General features: G+C 33.8%; 1 protein-coding gene across 9 annotated transcripts in view; it reads right to left on the reverse strand.

Moving 5' to 3' along the window:
• RYR2 (ryanodine receptor 2) overlaps positions 1-25,373 on the reverse strand; it is a 343,878-nt gene that overhangs the window by 153,475 nt on the left and 165,030 nt on the right. For all 9 annotated transcript variants that reach the window (XM_065730001.1, XM_065729961.1, XM_065729984.1 and 6 more), the window contains 12 exons: positions 24,879-25,043; positions 23,399-23,520; positions 21,706-21,889; positions 20,874-21,009; positions 15,868-15,963; positions 14,367-14,485; positions 13,830-13,963; positions 11,929-12,170; positions 8,533-8,725; positions 6,733-6,949; positions 5,377-5,481; positions 1,588-1,691 (listed from right to left, as the gene is read on the reverse strand). In XM_065730001.1, the coding sequence (XP_065586073.1) occupies positions 1,588-1,691; positions 5,377-5,481; positions 6,733-6,949; positions 8,533-8,725; positions 11,929-12,170; positions 13,830-13,963; positions 14,367-14,485; positions 15,868-15,963; positions 20,874-21,009; positions 21,706-21,889; positions 23,399-23,520; positions 24,879-25,043 (1,817 nt within the window). The remainder of the gene's footprint in view (positions 1-1,587; positions 1,692-5,376; positions 5,482-6,732; positions 6,950-8,532; positions 8,726-11,928; positions 12,171-13,829; positions 13,964-14,366; positions 14,486-15,867; positions 15,964-20,873; positions 21,010-21,705; positions 21,890-23,398; positions 23,521-24,878; positions 25,044-25,373) is intronic.

Below are 25,373 nucleotides of genomic sequence, written 5' to 3' on the forward strand. Positions count from 1 at the left end.
AATGCAAGCCTTGGCATAATACTGATATGTATAACTATCACACGCAACTGAATAAATAGGTAAAAAGGGGGAAGTCAGTCATAAAATAGTAAGAACCTAAACAATAAAAGATCAAGATATAGAATTAAAAAAAAAATTGCACAGAAAAAGTATGAATAAGCATTTTTTTGTCCGTGATGTTTTCGGAGGAAACTCATTCCTGAATCTTGAAATTTCATATAACACATCATTTTTATAGTTCATAAAAGTATTCAATCATACTGAAAAATATACAGAGATCTCAATGTACTGGAAAAATAATGTTTTGTCATGTAATACGACTCAGAGCTTCCTTGTTTTCTGCCTCTCTTATCCTGTACAGCTGGCAGCAAAACTGGCAACAAACCAGCAGAATAAACAATTACAGTAAGGAGCTATTCTCAATGCCTTGAAGCATCTTCAAGTATTCAAAGCAATGTTTGATACAAATTATAGAGCATATAGAGGACAGAAAGTAGTTTTAAAATGTACATTCAAGTCTATAAATATCTAAGGTGCGGGAGGCAAAGCGATTCTTCTCAGCAGTGTGTGGTGATAGGATGAGGGGAAATGGACAGAAACTGAATCATAGGATGTTCTGCACAAATGTGCATGGGAACTTCTTCACAGTGCAGTGATGGAGCACTGGCACAGGCTGCCAGAGAGGTTATCAAGTCTCCTTCTCTGGATGCCGTTGGCCTTCTTGGTCACTGGAAGTTGCTGGCTCATGGGCCCCCCCAATGGGCAACATTTCTCCCAGATCTCCTCCTCCACCACGGGCTGAACCACTGCCCAGGGCCTGCTCCTGTGGGGGCTCATCGTCAGCTACAGCACACTTCAGGTCACATCCAGTGTTGCACTGTGGGCTTCTCTAGAGCACTATGTGGTGCCCATGGGCTGCACGGGGACAGCCTGCTCCTCCATGGGCTGCAGAGAACTTCTGCTCAGAGCCTGGAGCATCTCTTGCAGTACTTACCCTAGTGGCTGAAGGGCTGTTTCTCTCACACTTTCACACTCTTTTTACAGGATCAGCTCTGGTCAGGGGCAGATCCCTTTAGGAGCCAGATAAGGCAGCTTTTAGGCTCCTCTCACAGAGGACAACTCTGCAGTTGCCCTGCTACCAAAACCTTGCCAGGTAAACCCAATACAACTGTTGAAGTAGGCTTCATCAACACAGAAAATTAAGTAAACCAAGCAAGATAGAAATGTTTTTTTCAAAGCTTGAATCTCGTTCTCTCTCCTCCAAGCAAGACAGAAACAGTCAGTTGCCATTTCAGAATCAGCCTTAACACAATAACATCACAGTTCATGAAAATCTTCCAAAAGAAGAAATGCAGATCAGTATATAGTTCTGCTAACAGTGTTAACTTACAAAGGCTATCAAGGAATTGCAACAACACCAGTTTCAATAACAAAACCGTAATGCATTAATGTATCTGGGTCTCTCATTTTCCTGTTACTACCATCACTTGGTAGGAAACATGATGAGTCAAATTATAAATTTGGAAATTGCTACACCATAGGTTTGCTGAAAGCTTACAGTAAGCTTTAAAAATCTGAGCAACTTACTTCAGTGTTTCAAGTGACATTTGCAAGTTATAATTTCTTTCCTGCTCCGGCAATTTTGAGAACTCCACTAGGCATGGGTGTTGTCGTTTGTTGTCATCTCTAACCTGAAAAGGCAGTAAAAAAATAAATTTAATATAACTTAAAACCTTGCTGAAATTTCAAAACAGTTTGAAACACAAAGTACTTAATGTTGATTTTGTCAATATTATTCAAACTGAATGAACTTCAAAAAAAAAGAAAAAAGAAAAAAAGGAAATCTGTATTCTCATGAGAAATTCTCCAAGCATGTCTTTACATGATAGCCAGAATATGCAGTGTTATTTTTCACTTGACAAATGACAACTGTGCTACAGGAGATGATATCACTTCCACAGCTTTCAAGGGAGAAAGCCAGCCAACAAGATTACAAAAGTTAACCTGTTTCACTTCATCAGGTGTAGGCTGGGGAACACTTCAACAGTTCTACCCTCAGCGTGGTATGTTGTGAAAAACAGCTCAACACGGGAGAGGACATCATAACTATACAGAAATGCTTTTGTGACTCCTTACAAGTGCTCAAAAACAACCCACAGCTCAATAGATCCTGAGGAGAGGTAAAACTTCATGCAATGTCTTGTGCTTCTTTAACAGCTGGCAATACCTGCAGCTATCTTGCTGCACATTCATCTTAGAACAGTTAACCATAGCCTTAGAGCATCTTGTATAAGACACAGAAAAGCACCACAGGAAATAAGTGTCCTCTACTTTGACAGTTTTAAAATATGATATACTCCTTTTCAATTATTTTAATTTAGAAAAGACCACCACTGGATTTCTCCGTGGAATTGTTTCCCATCAAACTGAGTATAATCTGTTCTACATTATTATTATGAACCTTATCTATTATTCATCTACAGAATCAGATTTGATGTTTAAAAAAGAAAGTCAGCAGCACATATACTAGAGCATGTAAATTCTGACTTTTGAGGAAGTAATATCACACAAACTTATTACTTGCTTTGCATATAGTGTTTGCTTTTATGTTAGTTCTTTTGTTTTTTTTTTTAATCTTTCTTTCTAATGGAAATATCTTGGAAAAAAGTTAGGGCATCCTGGAAATAAACAGAAATGCAATATCTGCAATTATACATAGAAATAAAGTAATCATAATGTTGGCACATAAACACTACATGTTAGAGGAGGATAACAAGAAGTTGTCATCTTCAAACCTTACCTTGTTTATACAGTTTTCGTAATTTCAAGTCCTACATTCTACACGTTCATTAGACGTGTGTACACACAGTAAATATGAAGATGGATCATTCATGATTGAAATTTATTTTCTATTTGTCGTACTCTATTTTTCTGTTTTACATTTTTAATAACATCTAAATTAGACATTACTATTCACTCACATTTTTAAATCCTATAAAAAAAGTTGCATTCCTTTCTAACATTACTAACACATTTTTCCGTTTTCATCTAAGCAGATAATAATTATCAAATTGAACAGCAGACAGCTGTTTATGTTTTGGTTTGAAAAATATGTACAATCTCAATGGGATATTTTTCTGCATTTGATGGAATTAATGATATTCGGACAGGCAATACAAATAATTAAACTGTCAAGCCACTTGATCAAAACATTTAGCAGACAAAACAGGAAACATCTTTTAGCAGACACTGAAAGCATTACTGGCAAATTCCTTCAGAAGACGTACAGTAACCTACATCAATAATAAGTCTCAGAATATTCTCCAGCTAGGAGAACCACCTTAGTTCTGTGTAGCTAATTTCAGTCTTGGAACTCTTCTATTTTTCTGACTTCTGATATTAATAGAATTTTCCTTAGTAACTATTTCACTTGACAGCTACAACGTTAAATAATTAACTGTAGGTTGCTTTCATGCCCTCTTCCCTTATTTTTTTTTTCCTGAGCAGTGTATAAAATCTACTGAGTTGCAAATATGTAAGTGACAGATCTCGCGACACCTATTGATTCTTAATTTTTGTAGATGATTTTATATAGGGAAGTTTAAGAGAAACAAACATATGCAGATGCATCTGATTATTTTGAGTTGGGTACCTAAATACCACTCAAATTCTCTCCATAATGTGACCAGATTGTCACTTTACTATTTTATATGCACAAAATGCAATAGCATTTGAAGACGCAGTATCTTTTGGTGATACTACACACAGATCAGATGGAAGAGACAGGTAGCAGAAGTGTGAAGGAATGCAAACTACAACAGATTTTTTAAGTAGTAGTTGCATCTATAAATTCTCTGTCTTTTAGCTCTTAAATATTTTAGGTACTGAATTTTGAAGGTAAAAAACAAAAAAAAAAACAAAAACCCAATATCACTCCTTCAGAAAGACTACCAGCTATATTTAATGTCCCTTGCTGTAAATTTGAACAAAGATTAGAGCAGTCATTATGTGTCTGCCTAAACCAGCTAAATTCAGTTTCATACCTTGCCTCAGTAATCAGCAACTGCAATGCACCAACTCAGGTAACGAGAATTAGCTACATTGGCTTAAACTGATAAAAACATCTGTGAAAAACCAAGATGATATAGGAGTAAATCTCCAGGAGATAATTAGCAGATACTTCATTACATTCCCAATTGAATACATTGGGCTGCAGAACACTAAAGCAAGAGAAGGCAAGCAGAACAGCTTAAAAGTTTTAGCAACCTGTTTCATACTGCACATAATTGCATTTATCATTGCTTAACTTGATATCATTTATATAATTAAGTGAAAATATTGCTCAAAACTACAGTCAAATTCTTGATGGTAAGTATTGGCAGACTGAAAACATTTGCAGATTGTTTCACGGCTGGTGCAATTATCCCACAGCCACTATACTTAGACACATTAAGTTTTGCTGTTGATTGTCTGATGTGGTAGAGAAGGCCAAAAAAAAAGTCAACAAATCTCTGTTAATCAAATCCATTTAAGAAATGCACCATGCTACACCAAATATAATACCTATGCGCAGCCATATAAATTCAATTTTCTGAACAGTTCAGAAGACCAAATCCTTATTTTTAAGCCAAATACCATACTCATTTCTGTACATCCATATATCTAGCATCAAATGGATGATTTTATGTTCTCCACAGCAATACTTCTTCAAAAACACTAATAACTGTGATCCAAATAAATAATAATAAAAAAATCTACAGATTGGCATTATAATTGATTAAAAAATAATGGATTAATGGATTGCATTTTGTATTATGTTCAGAAATTAATCTGTCATATTCCATGAAAGGTAAAAAAGAGATAAGAAAGTAGTTTAAGTACAGTAGGGGTCTGAACAGTAGGGGACATGGAAGGATAGAAGTAAATTTAAAGGTATTTACCATCCTCATAAAATAAAAAATATTTTTTTTCCATATTTTTGTTTGATCTTTTGAAAGATTTATGTCAGTCAGTTCATGCAAAGAGAACAAAGAAACATGTTTTTTATTGACTTACTCTACCTGACAACTGAACACCTTGCCCAAGAGTAAATATAAGGTATACAATTTACTGTATGCTTTCTGCACCATTAGATTGGTAGAAAGCATCAGCAGCAAACAACATTAATCTCAGAATTTTTGTTCTACAATATACGTTTGGTTATACAATATAGAAGTGCTTTTGATGTACCTACTACCTTGCAGTGGAAAAAGTCTAAAAACTTAATAAATTTAGAAAGATAATAAAAACAAATAAATCAGTCCCATCAGTACACTTAAATGGACTTCTTAAGCAATATAATATAATTAACAGAAAATTAATTGGGAAGGTACATACTGGTCCATACTGCCAGCCCAGTTCAATCTTATTCATAACCCAAAGTTCATGGATGTTCTCTGCCAACTTTTCCCTAATTCTTTCCAAGTGGGGAGGCAAAACAATCTAAAAAGAGAAGAGAGAAACACATTGTTACAAAGAAGTTGCTGGACAGTGGAACAAACTTCCATAGCTTTCAAACATTAAGTCACATTTCTCAACTAATCATAAATAATCATTCATTCTTACCAATATTAAAGATAAACAACAATAACAATGAAATAATCAATAATAAAAATAATAAAGTGAGATGGAATTCTTAGATCAAGGAACATTCTAACCTACAAATCTCAGAGTTTGACCAGCAAAGGAAAACAGTTTTAATTCCAATATCTTCAAACATTTCAGAAGATATTCATGACAGCTGGCTAGAAACTACTCAAACTAAGAGTATTTATCAGATTAAAAGAAAAAAAAAAGGTGAAAATCTCAATAACTGTATTTTTCTTCAAAACATTTCAGACAAATGTAAAAGAATGAGGAAGTGCACTTCAATAGAGAAAGAGAGGGATTGTGATGACATATATAAAGTAAAACTGGGACACTGTCTCCAAACTTTGCAATTAGATACTATCTCAAAAACTGGAGACCTCAAATAATGCTGTGAACGATCACACTGTTATCCTAATTGTAATTAACAACAACTACAAGAATACATGTAGATATTGTATTTAGCACATAATGGTCAGAGACGGATTCCTAAATATGTTAAAACATGACCACATACTGTCCAAAAATGTAACTACACAGAACTCTGCACATGTAAGAACAACTCTTTCGTTGCTATTTTCTTTAAAGAGACAGAGCTCTTTGCTGTCAGAGAACTGGACAAAGAATTATTGTTCTTTGCAACTATTAAAAAAAAAAAAAAAGAAATACAACTTCAATGTGGTTCCTGACCACTGTGAGTTAAATGCCTCCCTCATTAACCTACAGAGACAGTAAAGGATAGGGTTGAAGCTGATCTAAAGGTCTTAAATCAAAGCCTCCAGTAATTTTAATTAAACATGTCTAGTGGCATGACAGCGACAACTGAGAAAAAAAAGCAAAGCATGAAATTCAAATACTCTTTTTTGCATACGTACTACAGGTAAAACAGTCTTCATTACAGTGTTTGTGAATTGAAATATATTTGAGTACTATATGAACTTAATAGCACTTCTGATTTTTTTCATTTCTCAACTTCTAGCTATGTAACACATCAAAATCTGAGATAAAAAAAAAAATGGAGCTGTTTAAATTCAGTCCAGTGTGAAATAACATAGAACTACAATATCTGTGTTTGAAAAATGAAGTGTTATCCTTCAGTTTTAATACCTGGCTAGTATCTACAGGAACTGGGGTAAAAGCTGCTTGTGACAGATTGAGAGTGGGGCCCAGCAGGTCTCTTGTATAGCTGCGATCCTGCTTGTACTCTCGACTATGTTCCACTTTCAATTTCTCTTTTGGAAGAACAGCTTCAAAGCAAGGAGCATATCCAGGTGGAGGAAGGAACTTGAACTCTCCATGGCGACCTCCAAGCAAGAAACGTACCCTGTAAAATAAAAGTTAATTTAGATAATTGACACTCTTCTGGTGTCAAATCTACTCTGTTTGTCAGCTTCACAACTATTGAAAGCTATTGGAAAATAAATAATAAATAAATAAACTGCAGTTTATTTGCATGTGTTGCTAGTCCAACACTACTGAAGTATAAAGTACAAAAAATGTGAAGAAAACTAAACATTTTTCTTCCTTTTAGTTAATTCTCACTTCAAAGAAAGCATTCTAAGTGAGACTGATTTTAACCTATAGTAATCAATCAGCAACTGCTCAATTCTCTCCACCAAGGAGTTCTCAATTCTCTCCAATTTGAGAAATGAACCTGCAAATTTAGCAGAATTGACTCTTCCTGTTTCTTTCATTGATAAAGAAATGTTTAGGCTACAACATAAATAACATCATTATTTCCTTTTCTAACAAATGCACCTGTCATTTTAGTAGAAATTTAGGATAAAGCATTCTTTACTCATTACAAAATGGAGAAGTTGACTTTTTTCTTATTTTTCTATATATTTTCTTATTTTTCTATATATTATTCATTCTTTTTTTTTTTTTTGTCATTGATTCAGTGAAAGAAATCATTGTACATTTCCAACCAGAAGAACTCAGAAGCAAAAAAACCAAAAACCTCAGCCTTGCAACAGATCTTTTAAGTTTGCTACATGTTTTTTAAGATTGTTATCAGTGCATAACTAAACAGTTTCCAAAAACAGATGGTTGGTGTTTGTCAAGTACTATTTTTGATGGAGATAAAGCATGCAGGCGTACAGTTTTGCATTTCATTGCATGCACTTCTATAGTTTTACCATATCTTCTCATCTATAATTGTATTATACAAGGCAAAGTCTATATTAGTGCATTCTGCACCTGTAATGAGATGCTCGTTCTTTGCTTCTATACTCTTTACCCCAGATTCTAAACAATCCCTAACACAGCACTGCCTTCTTTCCAGCAGAAAACAACTTTCAGCCTCTCCCTTTGGCAGCTCTGCTAAAGTCAGTCTTCCTGCTGAACTTCATACAATCTTTTTTAATACTATTGTCTCAAACTACTGAAAGCATGAAAGTAGAAATTTAGCACCTCAAGTGGGACTTGAAATTTTACAGAAAACCAGTACAACAATCAGAGTATGGATTCACTGAATTTCTACAAATCCATTCTGTTGAAAAGAAAGTGTACCAATATTTCTTCAGGTAAGTGCAGATAGCATACTTGGTCACAACAAGTGATTTAAGGCAAACATTTTTAATACCAAAGACTGTCTTTTTCCTTCCCATATACTTTTAATGCTATTCATAAAGTTAGTATCTATCAATGGGCATTCTAGGGAAGGTAAAAATGATAAAACTGTTTGTAAGTACTATCTACAAGCCACTTGAATACACTGATGTGATGAAAAACAACAGATGCACCATCTCCTCAGGATTCCTCCATAGTTTCACTAAGAACTGGAGCTGTGCCAAAGAAGCAGATGTCAGAAAAAGCAATGAGAGTGAAGAGAGCTAGGGAAATAGTTTAGTATATTTGAGACTACTGAAAACAAGAATCCCAGGAAAGAATAGTCTGGATACTGACTTTATTCCTGCAGAGAAGCTGACAACTGGGAAGAAAAGGCCATCTATGTTGAAATTCTCAAACATTCCTTGAACTGGCTGTCCATTTATCCGAAAAGAGATGCTGGGGGCACTCAGATCCAAACAGCAACTAATAACATCTTCTGTTCTTAACAAATGTTGGTTTGGAGAATTTACTGTTCGAGCCACACAGCCTACAGATAGCAAGGAGATACATTTAGCAAAGGTTCTGGGAATTATACAGGAGTTCACAGTAGGCTAAAAATAAGAGGAAGAATACATAGCAATAGTGAGCATGTGTTATTTCACTGATATGAAATCTATAACATCTGATTTTAAGACCTGAATTTAAGCTTCCAGTATGGTGAAGGAAAGCAAAGAAAGACATCTACAGAAACATGGAGACATTTTAATCATAGAGATTAAAATTATAGTTAATGTAAGGGAAAATATTGATTCGAACAAAAAAAAACAAACCTAAATTTAACCCACAAGTAGTGTAAGGGCAAATAGCAAATAAAATATTACTGCATAGCACAAAACCTAGCACGCTTAGCTAAAGAATACATTATTATTCAAAATAAAGAATACCATTATACTTAAAGTTTTTCAGGAAAAGCAAGTTATTGCTTGCTATTATGAGCCAGATCACAGTACCCTTACAAACCTGTTTAAGAAGATACCACAAAGATTTATAATCAAACCCCACAACAGCATTTTTCCAGCATATATCAAAGATAATACCAATTTCAAAGTATAAATATTCTCAATATTCATATTTTCCTCTAATATGTGTAGTATTAATTCTAAATGATCATCTTATCTTGCACCACATTAAATTTACAGAAGTAAAGCTGTTTACTAGGAGAAATAAACTAGAGAAGAATGCAGAAATTAGAAATCACTGTTTCTGAAATTTATTGCCATCTACAAAAAAAAAAAAAGCATTTAAGTTGTATTAAAATAGCTCATTATACTTTTCAAAAACAAGATATGCAATTTCTGCATGAGATAATCCATAATGGATAGTGAGAACAGAGCACTGGGTTTTTACCTATGTTGCCTACCATTTATAAACATAAAAGAATTCCCTAAAACCACTATATTGACTTAACTAAAACAACTCTATTTCCAAATAGATGATGATGACAATATGTTTTTAACATTCACAATATAATAATAATAATAATAAAAACACCTTTATCTATTCTTCTGCAGATAAATTTTCGCACATGCAACAGCCACACAAAGAGAAAAAAAAGGAAAAAAAAAAGACATTTTTAGCTGAATATAAAACAAGGTCCAACATGTTCTCTTCTTGATCCCAGAAGACTGTTCAGTAGTTGCAGAAACAGTGCCTCAACCTGCTGGGTCCGTCAGGAAACAGGTTTCTGGGAGGCTAGTTCTCAGAATCATGCCTATCTGGTAATTCTTACCCAAAACTGCAGAACTTATAAGCATCCTGTTGAATATCCTATGTATTTAATTTCAGCATGAATATATTAAATCTGGCTCTGAATTTCTAGGATAATCAGTTCCCACTCAGGCAGACAGTTGGTCACAGTTTTCATGATTTTCTTCATGACCTCACTATGGCCTTCCAATACTTGAAGGGAGCTTATAAACAGGAAGGGGAATGACTGCTTACGTGGGTGGATAGCGATAGGACAAGGGGGAATGGTTTTAAACTAAGACAGTGGAGATTCAGGTTATATGTTAGGAGGAAGTTTTTCACTCAGAGAGCAGTGATGCACTGGAACAGGTGTTCCAGAGAGGTTGTGGCTGCCCCTTCCATGGAAGCATTCAAGGCAAGTCTGGATGTGGCTCTGGGTCTAGTGGTTGGCAACCCTGCCCATGGCAGGGGAGTTGAAACAAGATGATCTTTGAGGTCCTTTTCAACCCAGGCCATTCTATGATTCTATCATTTTATAATTCAGTGAAACGTCCTTAAAATGTTCAACCTGATTATCAGAATGTTTTAGACATACCAAAAAACAGCCTGGGATTGTGAAGGAAGAAGAAAGGTCATGATTTTCACCAATCAACTACTTAAAATCAACTACTTGAAGATTGAACATGTTACATTTCCCATATAAAGTATCTAGAAAGATGGAAATATTTTCAAAGCTACCAGCTACATTCACAACAGAGATGAATATACAAAATTTATGTATATAAAGGTGGGCTGAATTTTTTTGACTTATGGGTTATAAAATAAATAATTGTTCATTTAATGTATGATAATTCTAATTCAGAATTTATCTTTGGGTAGAATCATTTTCATATTAAGTAACCTCTTCTTTCCTCCTCAAAAGTGAGTGTAACTACAAAAGTTATTTGGGTTGGCTCATAATTTTCTGATTCTTCTTTAATAAAATTTTATCTGATAAACTCAATTATGATACATCTTTAATGACATCTTTAATTATGCAAAATTGTTCCAAAGAAATTTTCAATGTACATGAGAGCAAAAGTGGCAGGTACATTCCCAAGAAGGTGCTCTACTGGATGAATTGTTACTTAATAATACATTCTTCTGCTATTTTTGCTGCAAAATTCTTTTGAAGAGTAAAACTATCTTCTTTTCCAAGCACCAGGCCACAGTGCCTCAAATCTTCAAAGACTTGAATCATACATAAAGTTGACTCACTAAAATGTATCTCTCTCTCTCAACTGTTAAGGATCTTTAGAAAATTGTCTCACATCTTCACAGTGGCACAAACTTCCAGTCCAATGAGCCTTGCCCAGCTTCCAGACAGTTCTATGGTTCAATAATCTTACAAAATAAATGAGAGAATTATTTTCCTCAGTGAGATGAAACTGTAGTAGAGAATTGTTGGACAAGTTTTCAAATCTCCATTCATATGACTACCCATTAAAAACTGTATCTTTTTTAAGATACAAAAAAAGAAAGATTCAGATGAATTAAAACTCTCAAGGCTGTTCCCCCACTATAACAGTGGAATTAGAAACCTAGACAGAATTGATAGAACTATTTTTTCTACACTTGATGTTTTAAATAAGAGTCCAAGAGTTCATAGGTTCATAGGGTTGGAAAGGACCTACAAGATCATCTAGTCCAACCATCCTCCTATCACTATCCCTACCCAACTACTACTAAATCAAATCCCTTAGTTACCTTTACAAAAAATGCCCATGCCAAAACATAAACTATTACTGTGTTATTTTGAAAAAATTTTTTTTTTCAAGAAACAGCGTCAACTTAAAGCATATCCTGACGGGAAAGTGTTTCTGTATATTTCCAGTATTGACAGAAACATTTGATTGACTATTGAGAAACACTTTCTTCTCCAAGCTTAATATCCTTGTATAATGTAAGAGGAAGGAAAAAGAAAAAGAAAAAAAAGAGAGAAAGAAATAAAAACGGAAAAAGTACCTGACCACAGATGCAGACCATCGAAGCCATAGGAATACAAGTCATCACCAACACCATTTCCTCCCCATTCTGCTCCTCCCCCTGGGTATGGGGAGTAGCCCTCTGTTGAAGCCCAGCCTACTCGTAGATGAGTTGATTCTGCTGTCATAAAAGGCTCTAGGTGGTCCACCATAAGTTCATAGTACCATTTTCTGTACTGGGCAGAGCCTTCACTAATACCCAGGAAAATATTAGGTCGCATGCTGAAACAAAGTATAACAGTATACATTGAAGCCTCGCCTCAAGAATACAATGTAATACTGCAGACTTTTCAGCTCAAACTCTGGGCTTGTCTTCATTTAAAACAGCACCAAAATAATGTCTACTTTACTCTGTTTATTTGTTTTGTTTCAAGACAAACATTTAATTTCAATTGAAACAAAAACAAACGAGAAATCTGTCTTCCAGAAAGATCATATCATTTGCAAATTATTAGCAAGATCATTCACCAATTTTTTGGCTAACACGGTATCATTATTTTTAATACTTAGTCCGGAGTCCACAGCTTAATCTACCTAATCATCTAATTTACTCTTTATTAAACAGTGTTTCACAACTGAAATTTTGCAGTCCTTTTAATTAGGTTGTCAAAGAGCAGTACCTTAGTGATCTCCTTTGCCAATTTATTTGAGATGCGAGGTAAGTAATTTTCATCCTCTCTAAATGTTCTCAATATTTAATTGGTCTTATCTTTGAAAAATAATTGTTTATCCTTATTACTGCAAGAATATAAATCTTCTCATTCATGATACATCCGCATTAAGAGCATAAAATTAAATTAAATACAGCAGTTTTTTTCTACAGCCCTATTTGAGAAAGATCACTCCACCACCCCTGTTCGAGATCCAAAGTCACCTCAGAAGTTCAGCTAGTCCTCATACCTTTAAAATTTCTTCTCAAGCATTTTTAACACAAGTCTTAATTAGTGACTACTCATCAATTGCTCATAGTTACTGACGACATGGAATTATTCCCTCTACACCCTCTTTCCATGCTGGTGTGATAATGGGTGTATTGGATTAAGGAGAGGGGGTAAGATCATATTTGGGTAAAAAAAATATAAGTGAATGTATCAGCTAGAAAATTTTTCACATTCATTTTATCTTCAGATTTTGAATTAATTTTTACCTGAAATTGTCTCCTTGTAATATACACTTGTTGAAATTTTGAGGTTTTCAGCATCTAATAAATCCTATAAAGTATAATTCCCACAAATTGTAATTACTATTTCTACTTTTCAACCTTCATTCTCACTTAATGGCAGATTTTTTTTAAATAGACATAAGTTTGAGACAGAGGAAGACCACATGAACCTGCACTTGCAGCCAGATTCTTCTGCCTCAAAATAAATTCAAACTCTTGAAAAAACACTGACACTATAAATACAAATTTACTGGTTTAAGATGTTACATTTCAACTAGTTATAAACAACAGCTGGAAGGTAACTTTTATAACTCTTCCACTGTGATGGAGGTACAGAACTCTCCCTAAATTAACAGGATTATTTTAAGATACTGGTGAGGGTGTTTGACACTAGATTCTTGTTTTTGACCAACTTTGGAGGTCAAAAATATACCGGCCAATGATAAATTGCAAAATCTAGATAATAATCTTTTGAAAAGACTCTAATTTCACATATTGAAGTTACTTTAGAGCAGTTTTATCTTACATCAGCACTCTGTTACTCATATTTTAATTATAACAAATATTGAGCAGAGTGTTTAAAAACCTAACGAGAATAAAACACCTTAGTAAAACTTTTGGATGTAGAACAGTTTTTCTACAGTACATATTTTTCTCTCTTTGAACTACAAGTTTTATTCTGATTTGTTCATGCCTACAGATTTTATTTTTATTTTTACCTGCTCACATGGTTGACAAGGCGTGTCTGTAAGAGCAGATCTCTTCCTGGCAGGAGATTATCACAGATTAGATGTTGATTAGACCGTACAGCTACTCCGTGACATACACAGAGAGAACATAAGACATCCAAAACCTGGAAAAAAAAAATATTTCCATCTTTTATATTTTTACATGCTGAAGAGATTGTTATCACTCTGAGCTACTTCTGGCGATATAATGCTCCATACAGTATTAGTGGAAGACATGTAAGGGTATGAAGTTCATCCAACATAGTAATTTGATCTTATAACACTTTGTAAATTCTCCTAATAATATTGTTACATTCTTCCTGTTTCTTCTTAAGTTTAGTTAGCATCAATGCTTTCATCAAAACTAAAATAACATCCACCTTTGCATCTTCAAACTGCCTGTAGGAAAAGTTTCATTTCTAATTGTGAATACATTTTTAAAGTACTTGAAATGTAACATCTGTACAGACCAATGTGATTTATTTGTTCATAAATGTTCACCTACATATAATCCCTCTCTATGCCTACCTTATGGTTTCTTCCATGTTTGTCCAAAAGACAGATGATTGATTTAATATGTCCTTCCTTAATAATGTTTAGAGCTTCTGGGCTTTCTACCAATACACAGTGTAAAACCTCTAGTATTCCTGGAAATAAAATAGAATAAATAAATAAATAAAAGAACAAGAAAAAGAAAGGGGATAATTATAATTCAAAGTATACATAAAATAATAATTGCTACCAATGTTTGCCCAGTAAAATTCATTAGTTTCAAAAAGTCCTTTATACAATATATAAACCAAAACAAGATTGACATTATCCTTCTAGATTTCTTAAAATTAGTGGATGTAGTGCAAGTCAGAAAAGACAGGAGAAAAATATGTAAATTAATTGGAAACTTTACCAATACATGTGTAATGATCAATGCTCAAAAATTCAAAATATGTAAATAAAAAAAAAAAGATTTTCTATGGCTTAAAAAAGTGAAGAATCCACATCTCATACATATTCTATACATAAAATATTTTCTCAATATATATAGTTTTCTGCTTCTTCCCTTAGAAAAACATTTGAATCATTAACAGAATCATATCTTCAATTTAAAGAAAGGAGGTAAATTCCAAGTATATTGGCCCATTCTATATCATTTTATTAGTATACGTAACAGTTAAGCTGGGAGCCAAAGTCCTTTTATCGAAGCAGTGAAATAAATAGAAACCAACGTGAAACTAAAGTGTGCAAGTTAGAATGACTAAATCACCAGTGACGTCCCAATTAAATGCAAATCTAATATCAATAAAGCAGCAGCCCTTGCTATCAAGAATCATGGGATTTTTACATGTTCCCAGCCATGGGGATGTAGAACAGATTTAGATTTGTCTGTGTTAAAGACAGCTGGACCTGCTCCAATTTCCTTGAAGTTGCTCAAGGCAGTCAAGCAAAAAGTGTTGGAATACAATACACATATCACAAACATATGCAGACTTGATAATAAAGATGTTTGAAAATTCTCTCTTAATGATTAATGTGAAAAACAGAATATCTTTCAGGACAACACACTCACTTCTCTAATTTCATGCTGTAAAATACTAGAGCATGCCTTAAAAATTACTCATAAACTGATAACACATTTCCTAAGATCTTTGATTCAGGACATTTTACCAGATTTCCTTATGGTTCCTCATGTATCCTTCAAAACCCTTGAAATTTTAGTAGGACTAGTTAATCCCATCTGGAATACATTTCAGAAGGAAAGACTAGTCTTAATTTATACAATGAAAGAGACAGCTGAAGCACTTGCATTTTTCACTCAGTACCTGTGATATCTCAAGGAATGGAAAGATTACTAGAATCTAAACTGGAACTATAATTATAATCAACATGTAAAAGTGTTAAAAATATAAATCTAATTTTCCTAATATATTAGCTATCGCATGGGAATAACTTCATGATAATTGAGAACATCACTAACTTTAAACAAATGAAAGTCTGGAAAAATAAGAAAGTGATGATACTAAAAAAATCATACCAGAAGAGGCTTCTAATCTTTCTAATCTGCTGATCAGCCAATCAAGAGATCCAGAAAACTGAGCACAGTTTTTGCGATTCCCTCGAATAAGAGCCGCTATGAGAAAGAGAAATATAAGGAAAGAATAAGGAAATAAGGAAAGTAACCCTGATTTTCAAGGATTCTTAATCAAATAAACTAGTTCCTTAATATTTCATTATTGATGTTCTTCACATTAAATTTAAATTACTTACATGATTTATACATTAAAACAATACTCTTGGCATTAAATTAACATCTAATGTATTTGAATAATAATTCCTGAAGAATATTTTATACGAAGTTGAGAAACCAAGAATGTCATCACAAAACTTAGCTGGTACTGTAGGAAAAAAATCTGTTTTATCATATTTTTGTAACAACAGAAATCATTGGAAGAAAATGAACATAGCATAGGGGATAAGCAATAACTTTTTTCAAGAATACTAGGCAAGAGAGATGTCGAGAAACTGCCAAATTTTTACAGAGCAGAAAGGAGGAAGTAATTGATTTAGAATCTCACCGAACTCTGTAGGCACTCACACGACTGCCCTGTCCAGGAGTATGCACATTTGCTTTCATTAGTATATGAAGAAGCTCTTAGAGAAGCACCTCTTCCACTCAGAAAAAAAAGAGTTAGGCACTAACATTTGTTTGGATTGTGGAAAGATACAAACCACTCTTCATAAGAATGTTGTTCAATTCTGCAGACAATTTCAATCTGAATTTTTCAATGACTGTTCAACAGCAGATGTTATTGGTCCTAGTAACTGGGAAGGGTGACCAATATTTCTGCTCATAAATATCAGTTACTTACACAATTCAGATTTAGGATAGTTACTGGATTGTTTCGAACTTACTCAAGCAAGACACAGATAAACACACTCTGTAAAGTTTATAATTTGTTGCTGAAGATTCACTGTATTTTAACCCAACCACAGTTTTACACTTTTCTATTTACATAAGGTTGACATAAGTACAATATGAAAGTATTCATTTTAAAATAGAAAAGCATTTTCTGAGTTAGCAGCAAATATGTCACTACTCTGATAGTCTTGCATCATTAGGAAGGACACCAAAATCAAATTGCTTCACAGGAAATAAGTAAATAAATAAATAAAAATGACAAAATGAATAAATAATTCTCCTCCTGTTAGCAGCTGCTTCAATTTAGGGAATATTATCAGAGTTTTCTGCCACAAATTTTTAGTGCCAAGGTAGTTATATTATAAATCAGACAAAATTCTAACTAAGAAATTTTCTTATGGCCTTAAGAAAGAAGGGAAATACATTTGACATTTAAAAATCCATTACACATTTATCTTTTCAGAGTTTCAAGTTCATCTGATACTTCGAAGGACTGCATAAAAATTGAAGAAAAAAATTTAAATACAAATTTATTTTAAATAGAGAGGTAAGAAAAAAAAAACTGCCATTATTTATTTATATTTCTCAGTAGTGAAAAAAAAAATCCATTACATGTCTTAATGTGGCATTTTCTGTAAGATCTGTCATATATTTATTGTCACAGATCTCAAAATAATTCAAGAAAATACTATTTTTTCCAACTTATGACTGGGGAAAGGAAGCAAAAAAAAAAAAAGCAAGTGAACTTAAGCTCTCTTAAACCAATTAAAATTTCTAATTTCTTCAACAGCATGAAAATTTGCTTCCAAGTAAGATTCTATAATCAGAATAGGAATGTTTCATAATCTGTTGTTATCTCTCCTGATTATATAACCTGTAAGCTAACCAGCCTTTCACCTTACTTTTTTTCTCAAGTATTGATTCATGCCACAAATCTCGAATTTTCTAATACAAGGTGTTGCAATATTACCCTGTAAGCATTAGAATATAATCTTGATAACTTTCTAAATCTTTTCATGAGGGATAAATGTCACACATTTAACAAAACATACTAAACAGTTTACATTCATCAATAAAATACTTTACTTGAGGATCTGACATTCTGGCACAAAAAAAAATAGAAGTACTTTAAAATAATCAATATAATTCATTTTTTAGGAAGGTCAAAAGTATCATATCAAATCTATATTGTGTACATTGCATAATTAATTAAAACCATGACAAACATGATTTGAAAATAATTTGGGGGAATGATAAGAGGAGAAGCATATTGTTAAATGTTACCAACTAGAGCTAAAGAATACTTGTTTCTGCAATAGATTTTTTTATTTACTATAGGCACACCACATAATTGCGCTGGTCTTCAAGTAGCTGCATAAAATGAAGGCAGTAATAGCTCACTGCTTCACATGGCTTCAATTAAGTTAATTTCAGTAACAGAAAAAGTCATACATGGTTTCATAAGTACAGTTGGAAAAGAAGTTTGTGAAAAATTAGCATTCAGAAGTGAAAGCGTGGTTACAGTTGTGCATTAAATGAGGGACACAACACCGAGAACAAATTAATATTCAAAACTCGTTTCTTTTTTGCCCACTACACTGAACAAGACTAGTGTCAGGTGTAAAAGGATGAAAAAACAACAGGATGTCACCAGTCAGATTTTGAAGTAACACTATTATGCATTCTCTTGCACATTTTTTGGCAATACAAAAGTTTCAAATACAAATTCAGAATCGCAGCATGTATCTATAATACAGGAGGGACAGATGCCATAGCAGATATATGGCAAGCATTTTTGTATTTGATAGTATCCAGTCTCTACTGGCAGTCTGTAAATGCCTGCATTGTCATCATAGTAAGATGTCATAATCAATGCCAATGATATGACAAAAGCAATGAGTTGGGATCACTGCTTTCATTTATTTAAGTGCAGAATCAAAAGCAAAGCACTCTGCTGAAGGAAGGAAGAGCAAGCAATATCAATTTGTCATCTATGCAATTACTGTACAGCCCCATGGCTATTGAGAATAAAGCAACAGACACACTCATTATAGACAGAGCAAAGCCAAGCTTCTTAACCATCCGCTGCCAAAATATAATGTAGTTAGGGAAGTAATGTAAACGGGGTGAGGGGGGCTGGGACATCAAGAAAAGTTTCTGTACTCTTCTCATTGCAAGCCCATAGAAGTAATCAATGTTTGGTACAGAACAAGTAGACTTTTTCAGAATTGATTCTCTGGTTTTGTCAACGGGAAATTTTAGACTTCTACAGAAACCAAGCCAGTAATTCCTCCAGTGTCTGAGCTGCATTTGCTTAGCTTTGCTGCTGGATAGTAAGAAAAAAATGATTTGTAGGGAAATAAGTAAACAAAAAAAAAACAATACATTGTTTTTAGGCCGGACAGAATTCATTTTCACTATATGTTTACTTTAAGTGAGACATGCCAATTGAACGTCTATTTCTGTGCCTCTGACTGTAGGAATCCCAGTTTTCAGTATGCCTTATGCACATGAAATATTGCTGAATACTCAAAAAGAAGAAAAAACAAAAAAACTAGACCACACAGCTTTTAATTTGGAACCAGAATTACTGATCTTTTACTTAAATTTTTCCATCTCTTTTTTCACAGTGAAAGGAAGATAATACTTTTTATTTGCCTTATTACAAAAGTGTTTCCAAGAATACTTATAATAACTCTAATTATTCAGACCACTAATCATAAACGGAATGGCAATGGAGCATACAGATAATACTTATGTTTTCCAAAAATAATTTAAAAGGATCACAATAAATAAGACTCGATGCCATGCATTTTGGAACAAAAAGAAATTAAGTATTATAAGTACTAATTATAAATGAATACTAAGAATGGGTCCTATAGAAAATCAGTATATGATCATTTCTACCAGTGCACATCCACAAGATCCAATTACATACACTACATTCCTATGGACAGTTTGTAACAATTTTACTCAATTTTACAGTTGTAGAGTTTTCAATGGAGTCATTATATATTACTTGAATATCTCTGCAATACCATTTTTCTGAGAAGTGGGATTTTATGATACACCAAAAGCCTTCTGCATTATTGGAAAGTGAGATAACAATCCTGTGTGAGGACTGGACCAAATTCAAGCTTTTGCCAAAAACGTGCATATTTATAACAAAGCATGCCCACAGAACAGTTCATGTGTAACACAGAAGCAGCATAAGCATGTGTGAGCAGCCTGCATAAAAGGAATGCTTAATGCCAGGGAAATATAACTACCCTCAGTCACTTAAGGTCACTGTTAATGTTAATATTTAGGCTTAATTATGCTACTGAGAAAAGCTGAGGATGACAGAGAAGCATGGAGTTGACAAAATTGTCCTTCAGGAATTTAAGAAGTGAATATACTGGCAGCTATAGCAGTGGATTAACAACCCTATATAATAAATCATAGCAGAACATTAAGACATATGTAATTCAAATTGTTGAGTAAATAAATCCAGTGATTAAATACTTCTACCTAATAGAAAACTGATTAGGACACTAACACAGAATATACTGTGAGATAGTGACTGCAAGTCTCAAGATCTTCATATTATACTGCATCTAACAGCTAATAATATCCCCATGACATCATGTACCCCAGTATAATGTTGAAGTCAATTGTTATAATGACTAATAGAAGCTGTATTGGTAATAGAAGCTGTATTGGTTATAGAACCTTCTGATTCAGTTTGCAGTTCTGCAGCCACACACACAAAAAAAATCAGAAATCTTTCAAAAACCGACTACAACGTTATGGCTTTTTAATACAATACTGATAAATCCATATACCCTTGATTCACACGTTTTTGGGCAGCATACAAGACACATCAGCGACTCAATAACAAAAGCATTTAATCATTTAAGTGAAGTCAAAAGCATTTTATTTATCATAACAAAGATTTTTTTAAAAAAGCACAAAAAACACATGTTGTTTTCAGTGTACTTTGCACATAAAATGACCTGAAAAACGCAAAAGTCAGTGGGCTTTGTTGGTTATCAACTCATCCTACACTAAACCAGATAGTATTTATTTTCAGCTAGTTATTTTGAGCTAAAAGAATGCAAGCAACCTATAGAATGTCTTACCTAGTAATTCATACAAGGAATTTAGAATCGATTTCCATGCTTCTCCAGCTTCCTTTCCAGCTACATCTGCAAAATGAGCCGCACTGCTGTATACATTCAAGCGATCAATACATTCAAGAACAAGGTTGATCATGCCCTAAAAATTGAAAGGCTTAGATTACAAGAGGGAAAAATACAAATCAAAACAATGACAACAAAACCTTGTTTAATTACAAACATATAAGATTTTCTGGTATCTAAGAAAATACAGAATCAGCCATGGAAGGAGACAGGTGGAGTCAAAGAGGAAATATCTACAGAAAAGAGTTTAAAGAACAGCACCGATACATGCTTTCAATTGCTGTGAAAATAGAAATTTACCAATTTGAAATTATTATTCAAAATAAAAAAATAAACAGTACTCCAGGCATTCTATTCTAGGAGGCATTTAGGCATTTGACAAATCACAGACAACTATTGCTACCACAGAAATAACAGAGAATATTAAGCATTATAGTTTAATAGGCACTTTTAAACTATAACATCCTTTATCTAGAGAAGAAGCTGCTTTAACAGAAGAAACCAATTAACACTAAAGAAGTAAATTATAGACAGAACTCAGGGTGTTTGTTTATATTCATATCTAACTTTTTCTTAAAGGCTTTAAATGTATTTCTTTGAATACACAGGACAATCAACAGATCTTAGAAGATTATAAATGTAGTGAATAGTTCAAGTTATATAGGACAAACAAACCCTTCAAGTATACTCCAGATTAGACATCAACACCACAGACACCATAAAAGAATACTTGCAGACAAAACAGGAAAAAAAATGTAAAACAGAGAACTACCTCTTCCTGGAAGAGGTTCTGGCGATTCTTCAGTGCACGGAGCCTGTTTTGTTTGTCTTCATGCTCTAAATGTTCATCAGGAGGGTGAAAATATCCAATCAAGTCTTGAAGGCTCAGACTGACTGACTCAATAGGTAAATCTACTGTGGAAGACTTCACTTTTTTGCTGAGAGCATCAAGGCCCCTATAATAAGATGCAAAGTCTCCTAAGTACTGGGAAAGCATTTATTTTACCTCATCAACTCTTCATTGGTTTAGAAGTAGCCTTTGTTTAGATTCCACAGCTCAATTTATTTTTTGACAAGTTCTTAACAATGTCTTATGTCTCACTCATTCGCCACTTATTGATCCACATTTCCTTCTCAAACAACCCTAGCAAACAATCATAGCATCATCATCAGCCATTCACATGAGTGGGAGAATAAAAAATGTTGTTTCAAGAAAAAAAAAATTCTTACCCTACCTGTGTTTTAGCATTTTCAGAGGCAGACCAAAAGATAAAAGATACTGTAAATCTCTCAAGTGCATCTCTAATCTGTTCTTAAGCAATTTCCAGCACTGGGAGATCCTGCAATCCCACTGTCTGTCCCAACACTTCGTTGGCCTTTTACTGTCTCTAACACAAAATTCATGCTTGGTCTTGCCCGTTGTCTACTAGGAAGGGAGAGCAGACCACGCTCTTCCATGTTCACTTGCCCCTTCTTAGCTGAATCCCAGACAAACACTTGTAATCCAATTTCTCTTTGATTCTGTGCTCTCCAGATCTCCACCCAAAAACAAATACATAAATAAAATAACTTTCTCCTCCATTTAAAACTTATCTTTTTTGAAACACAGCCATCGCTGCTGAAACATCATTAGTGCCGTACAGACCTTGGAGAAGGCAGTGGTGGGCAGCAGGCAAGGCAAACTGCTGCCTTGGGTTGAGGCAGCAGTAGACTCACCCGAACTTTCTGAAATGCGCAGAAGGGTTTGCACAGGGCACATAAAATACGGGACGCTAGTGTTCTGCAGACCCATCAGCCACCCTCAGAAAGGAAAGATAGAAAATATACTTCTGAGTGTGCCTATTCAATGCTGGAAGACTTACGGGACAACCTGGCTCTCAAGCACTGGATGAGGAGCAGCCCTGAAGAGCACACAATGGGGAAAGAGGGAGGAGGCAGATTATTTGGTAGTCCTGATTTCAGTTTGGACTTATTCTCATTTCTGCCATTGTTAAAGGTTTAGCTTGCTAGCTTTTGATTAAAAAAAAATCTAGCTACAGAGCAAAAAGATCCTTTCTGTGCTCATTAGTGTTTCCTCTATGCTGACCTAAAGTCCCCAGAGATGCAGCTGACACAGGAGACTCACGCTCAGAGGTGTAATGCTCCAGCCACACTTCAATATCTCCCCCACTTCCTGCACTAGGCATTGAAGGATCCTGGAAACCTGACTCACATTGCAGTGGTTTGGGAAATTTTGTTTGTTAGATTTGGTGTTTGTTTGTTACATTAATTAAATAAAAAATCAAAATATAGCAAAGAAACTGGCCACTACAATACTTTACTGGTAAATAACTGTTACAATGTTTAGCTTGATAATTATTCACCTGTTTTCCCACTGGTGACTTAAAAATGAATTTTTTAATAGACACTTAGAATACAGCAAAAAAGGAAATGAAAGCGATAAAATAATCATTTCAAAGGTATACCTTATAAATCTGTTGAAAAGGAAGACTGTACTACGGATGACACGTGCTGTACGAGATTCTTCATGCTGAGATCTAGACAATGTTAAACCATCATCCATGTGACCTTCATGATGCATTATTGCCTGCAGTACAGAAACAAGATGACATCACTGCAAAATTAAACATGCATCATAAATAGGAGGTATGAAAAATTCAGACAGTAAGGCAGAGAAATGAATGATATATTAAAACAATATATTGCAAACAATATACTTTTTGTACATATATACGCATGTATATTTATGTATATTCACACACATAAACACATGTATATTTAAAGAATAAGACTAAGGGGTTTGGAGTAATTTTTCATCAACATGTAAGATGTTCACACACTCAGAAGCCAGTCCCTCCAGTTCATATGCGATAAAGAAATGATATTTTTATTTGTATTGTTTCCTGACTATGCCTCGAATATACTGATAACTCACTGTTATCAAAAAGTAGATACCATCCCTATAAGAGTATCCAATCAGATCTATGTATTTACATATTTTAGCTAACATTTTTTTCATACACAAATTTTTATGTTACTTGAATTACAGAATTATTAGATAATATCTTATTTTAAATGTTGAAGAATTATCACAGATTATGATTATATGCATTAACATTATATCTATATAAACGGTGTCTTTTAAATGTATTTTTATAGAAGGTATTTACAGAATGCCTAAATATGTGTCTGTAGATAGATAGATAAATAGGTATACACACAAAGTTTCCCTACCAAAATTTAAGACATGATAGCAATTTCACTCTGGCTTTGTACTTACAACACATAAAACAGCAATAGAAATTTCTACACCCCATTACTTCTGATAAGAATTCTAATATGTCATTTTATTTTATTTATTTCATTTACAGAAAATAAAAATATTTTTTCCTTTCTGGGAAGTTTCCCTACAAAGTTAAACATTTGAGATACTAATACAAATGTAACATCTAGAATATGTATTAAGTTATGAAGATTGTTTTTCCTGCTTCATTCTGCTTAACAATGGTTATTATTCTTTAGAAGAAAAAATCCGCCAGGAATTGAAACAAAAGTTGAATGTTCCAGCCCCAAAAGTAATACACTCACAAGATGGAAAGGATTTAAACTAAACACTTGTTCATTCCAAAAGGCAGTGCACTGAAGTAAGGAATGTTAACATATAATACAGGCAAATACTAGAGCTATAGGTTGTCATCAAGTATATACAGATTTATCAGTTTTCATGGGTTAATATCGAGAGGCAGGCAGATGTACTTAGTTCAGTTTTAAGTTTGGTAATTCAGTACACCATGTAAATCTGACTCTCATTATGTTAAAAAAAAAAAAGGAAAAAACCATCACACTGAAAGAAACAAATAGTTAAAATATCTGAAACCTAGAAATCAGCTCTATCTTATTTTCCTCCGCTGATTGAATGAAGTACATTCCTATTTACAGTCTTACCTTGCGTTGCACAGAACCCATTCTTACAGACTTTGCATCAGCAGACTGGTATGATAGCCACAAGCCTGTGTCTACATGTTGTATGAAACATATTGAATCCCCGTATTTTATTTCAGGTGTTCCCATTCCATCCACCTCTTTTCTCGTACCCACATCCAGTTTTTCCTGAAAGAAAAAAAGTGTACATGAAAACAATAACTGACATTTCAATATCTGATGCAAATATTAACTACTTTGCAAGCTCTCAGTACAGGACCTAAAAGAGCATGTGAGAACCTTCTTCAAAGAAATTGTTAAAAACTGGTAGAAATGTAATGCTAATTAAATATTTAGGGAAAAGATGGAGAGACAGATCCTGCTTACATACAAATGTCTTTACACCTGCCTGGGGAAGAATTAGAATCATAACTGACAGTACATGTCATTAATGAAACAAAAAAAGCTTAGAAAGCAAAGCGAATTCCATCAAATTCCCTAGCTGAACTGAGCACTAAA

The sequence above is a fragment of the Cyrtonyx montezumae genome, unplaced genomic scaffold, assembly GCF_038088225.1.
Source record: "Cyrtonyx montezumae isolate F1298 unplaced genomic scaffold, pur_monq_1.0 scaffold_0, whole genome shotgun sequence".
NCBI lineage: Eukaryota > Metazoa > Chordata > Aves > Galliformes > Odontophoridae > Cyrtonyx > Cyrtonyx montezumae.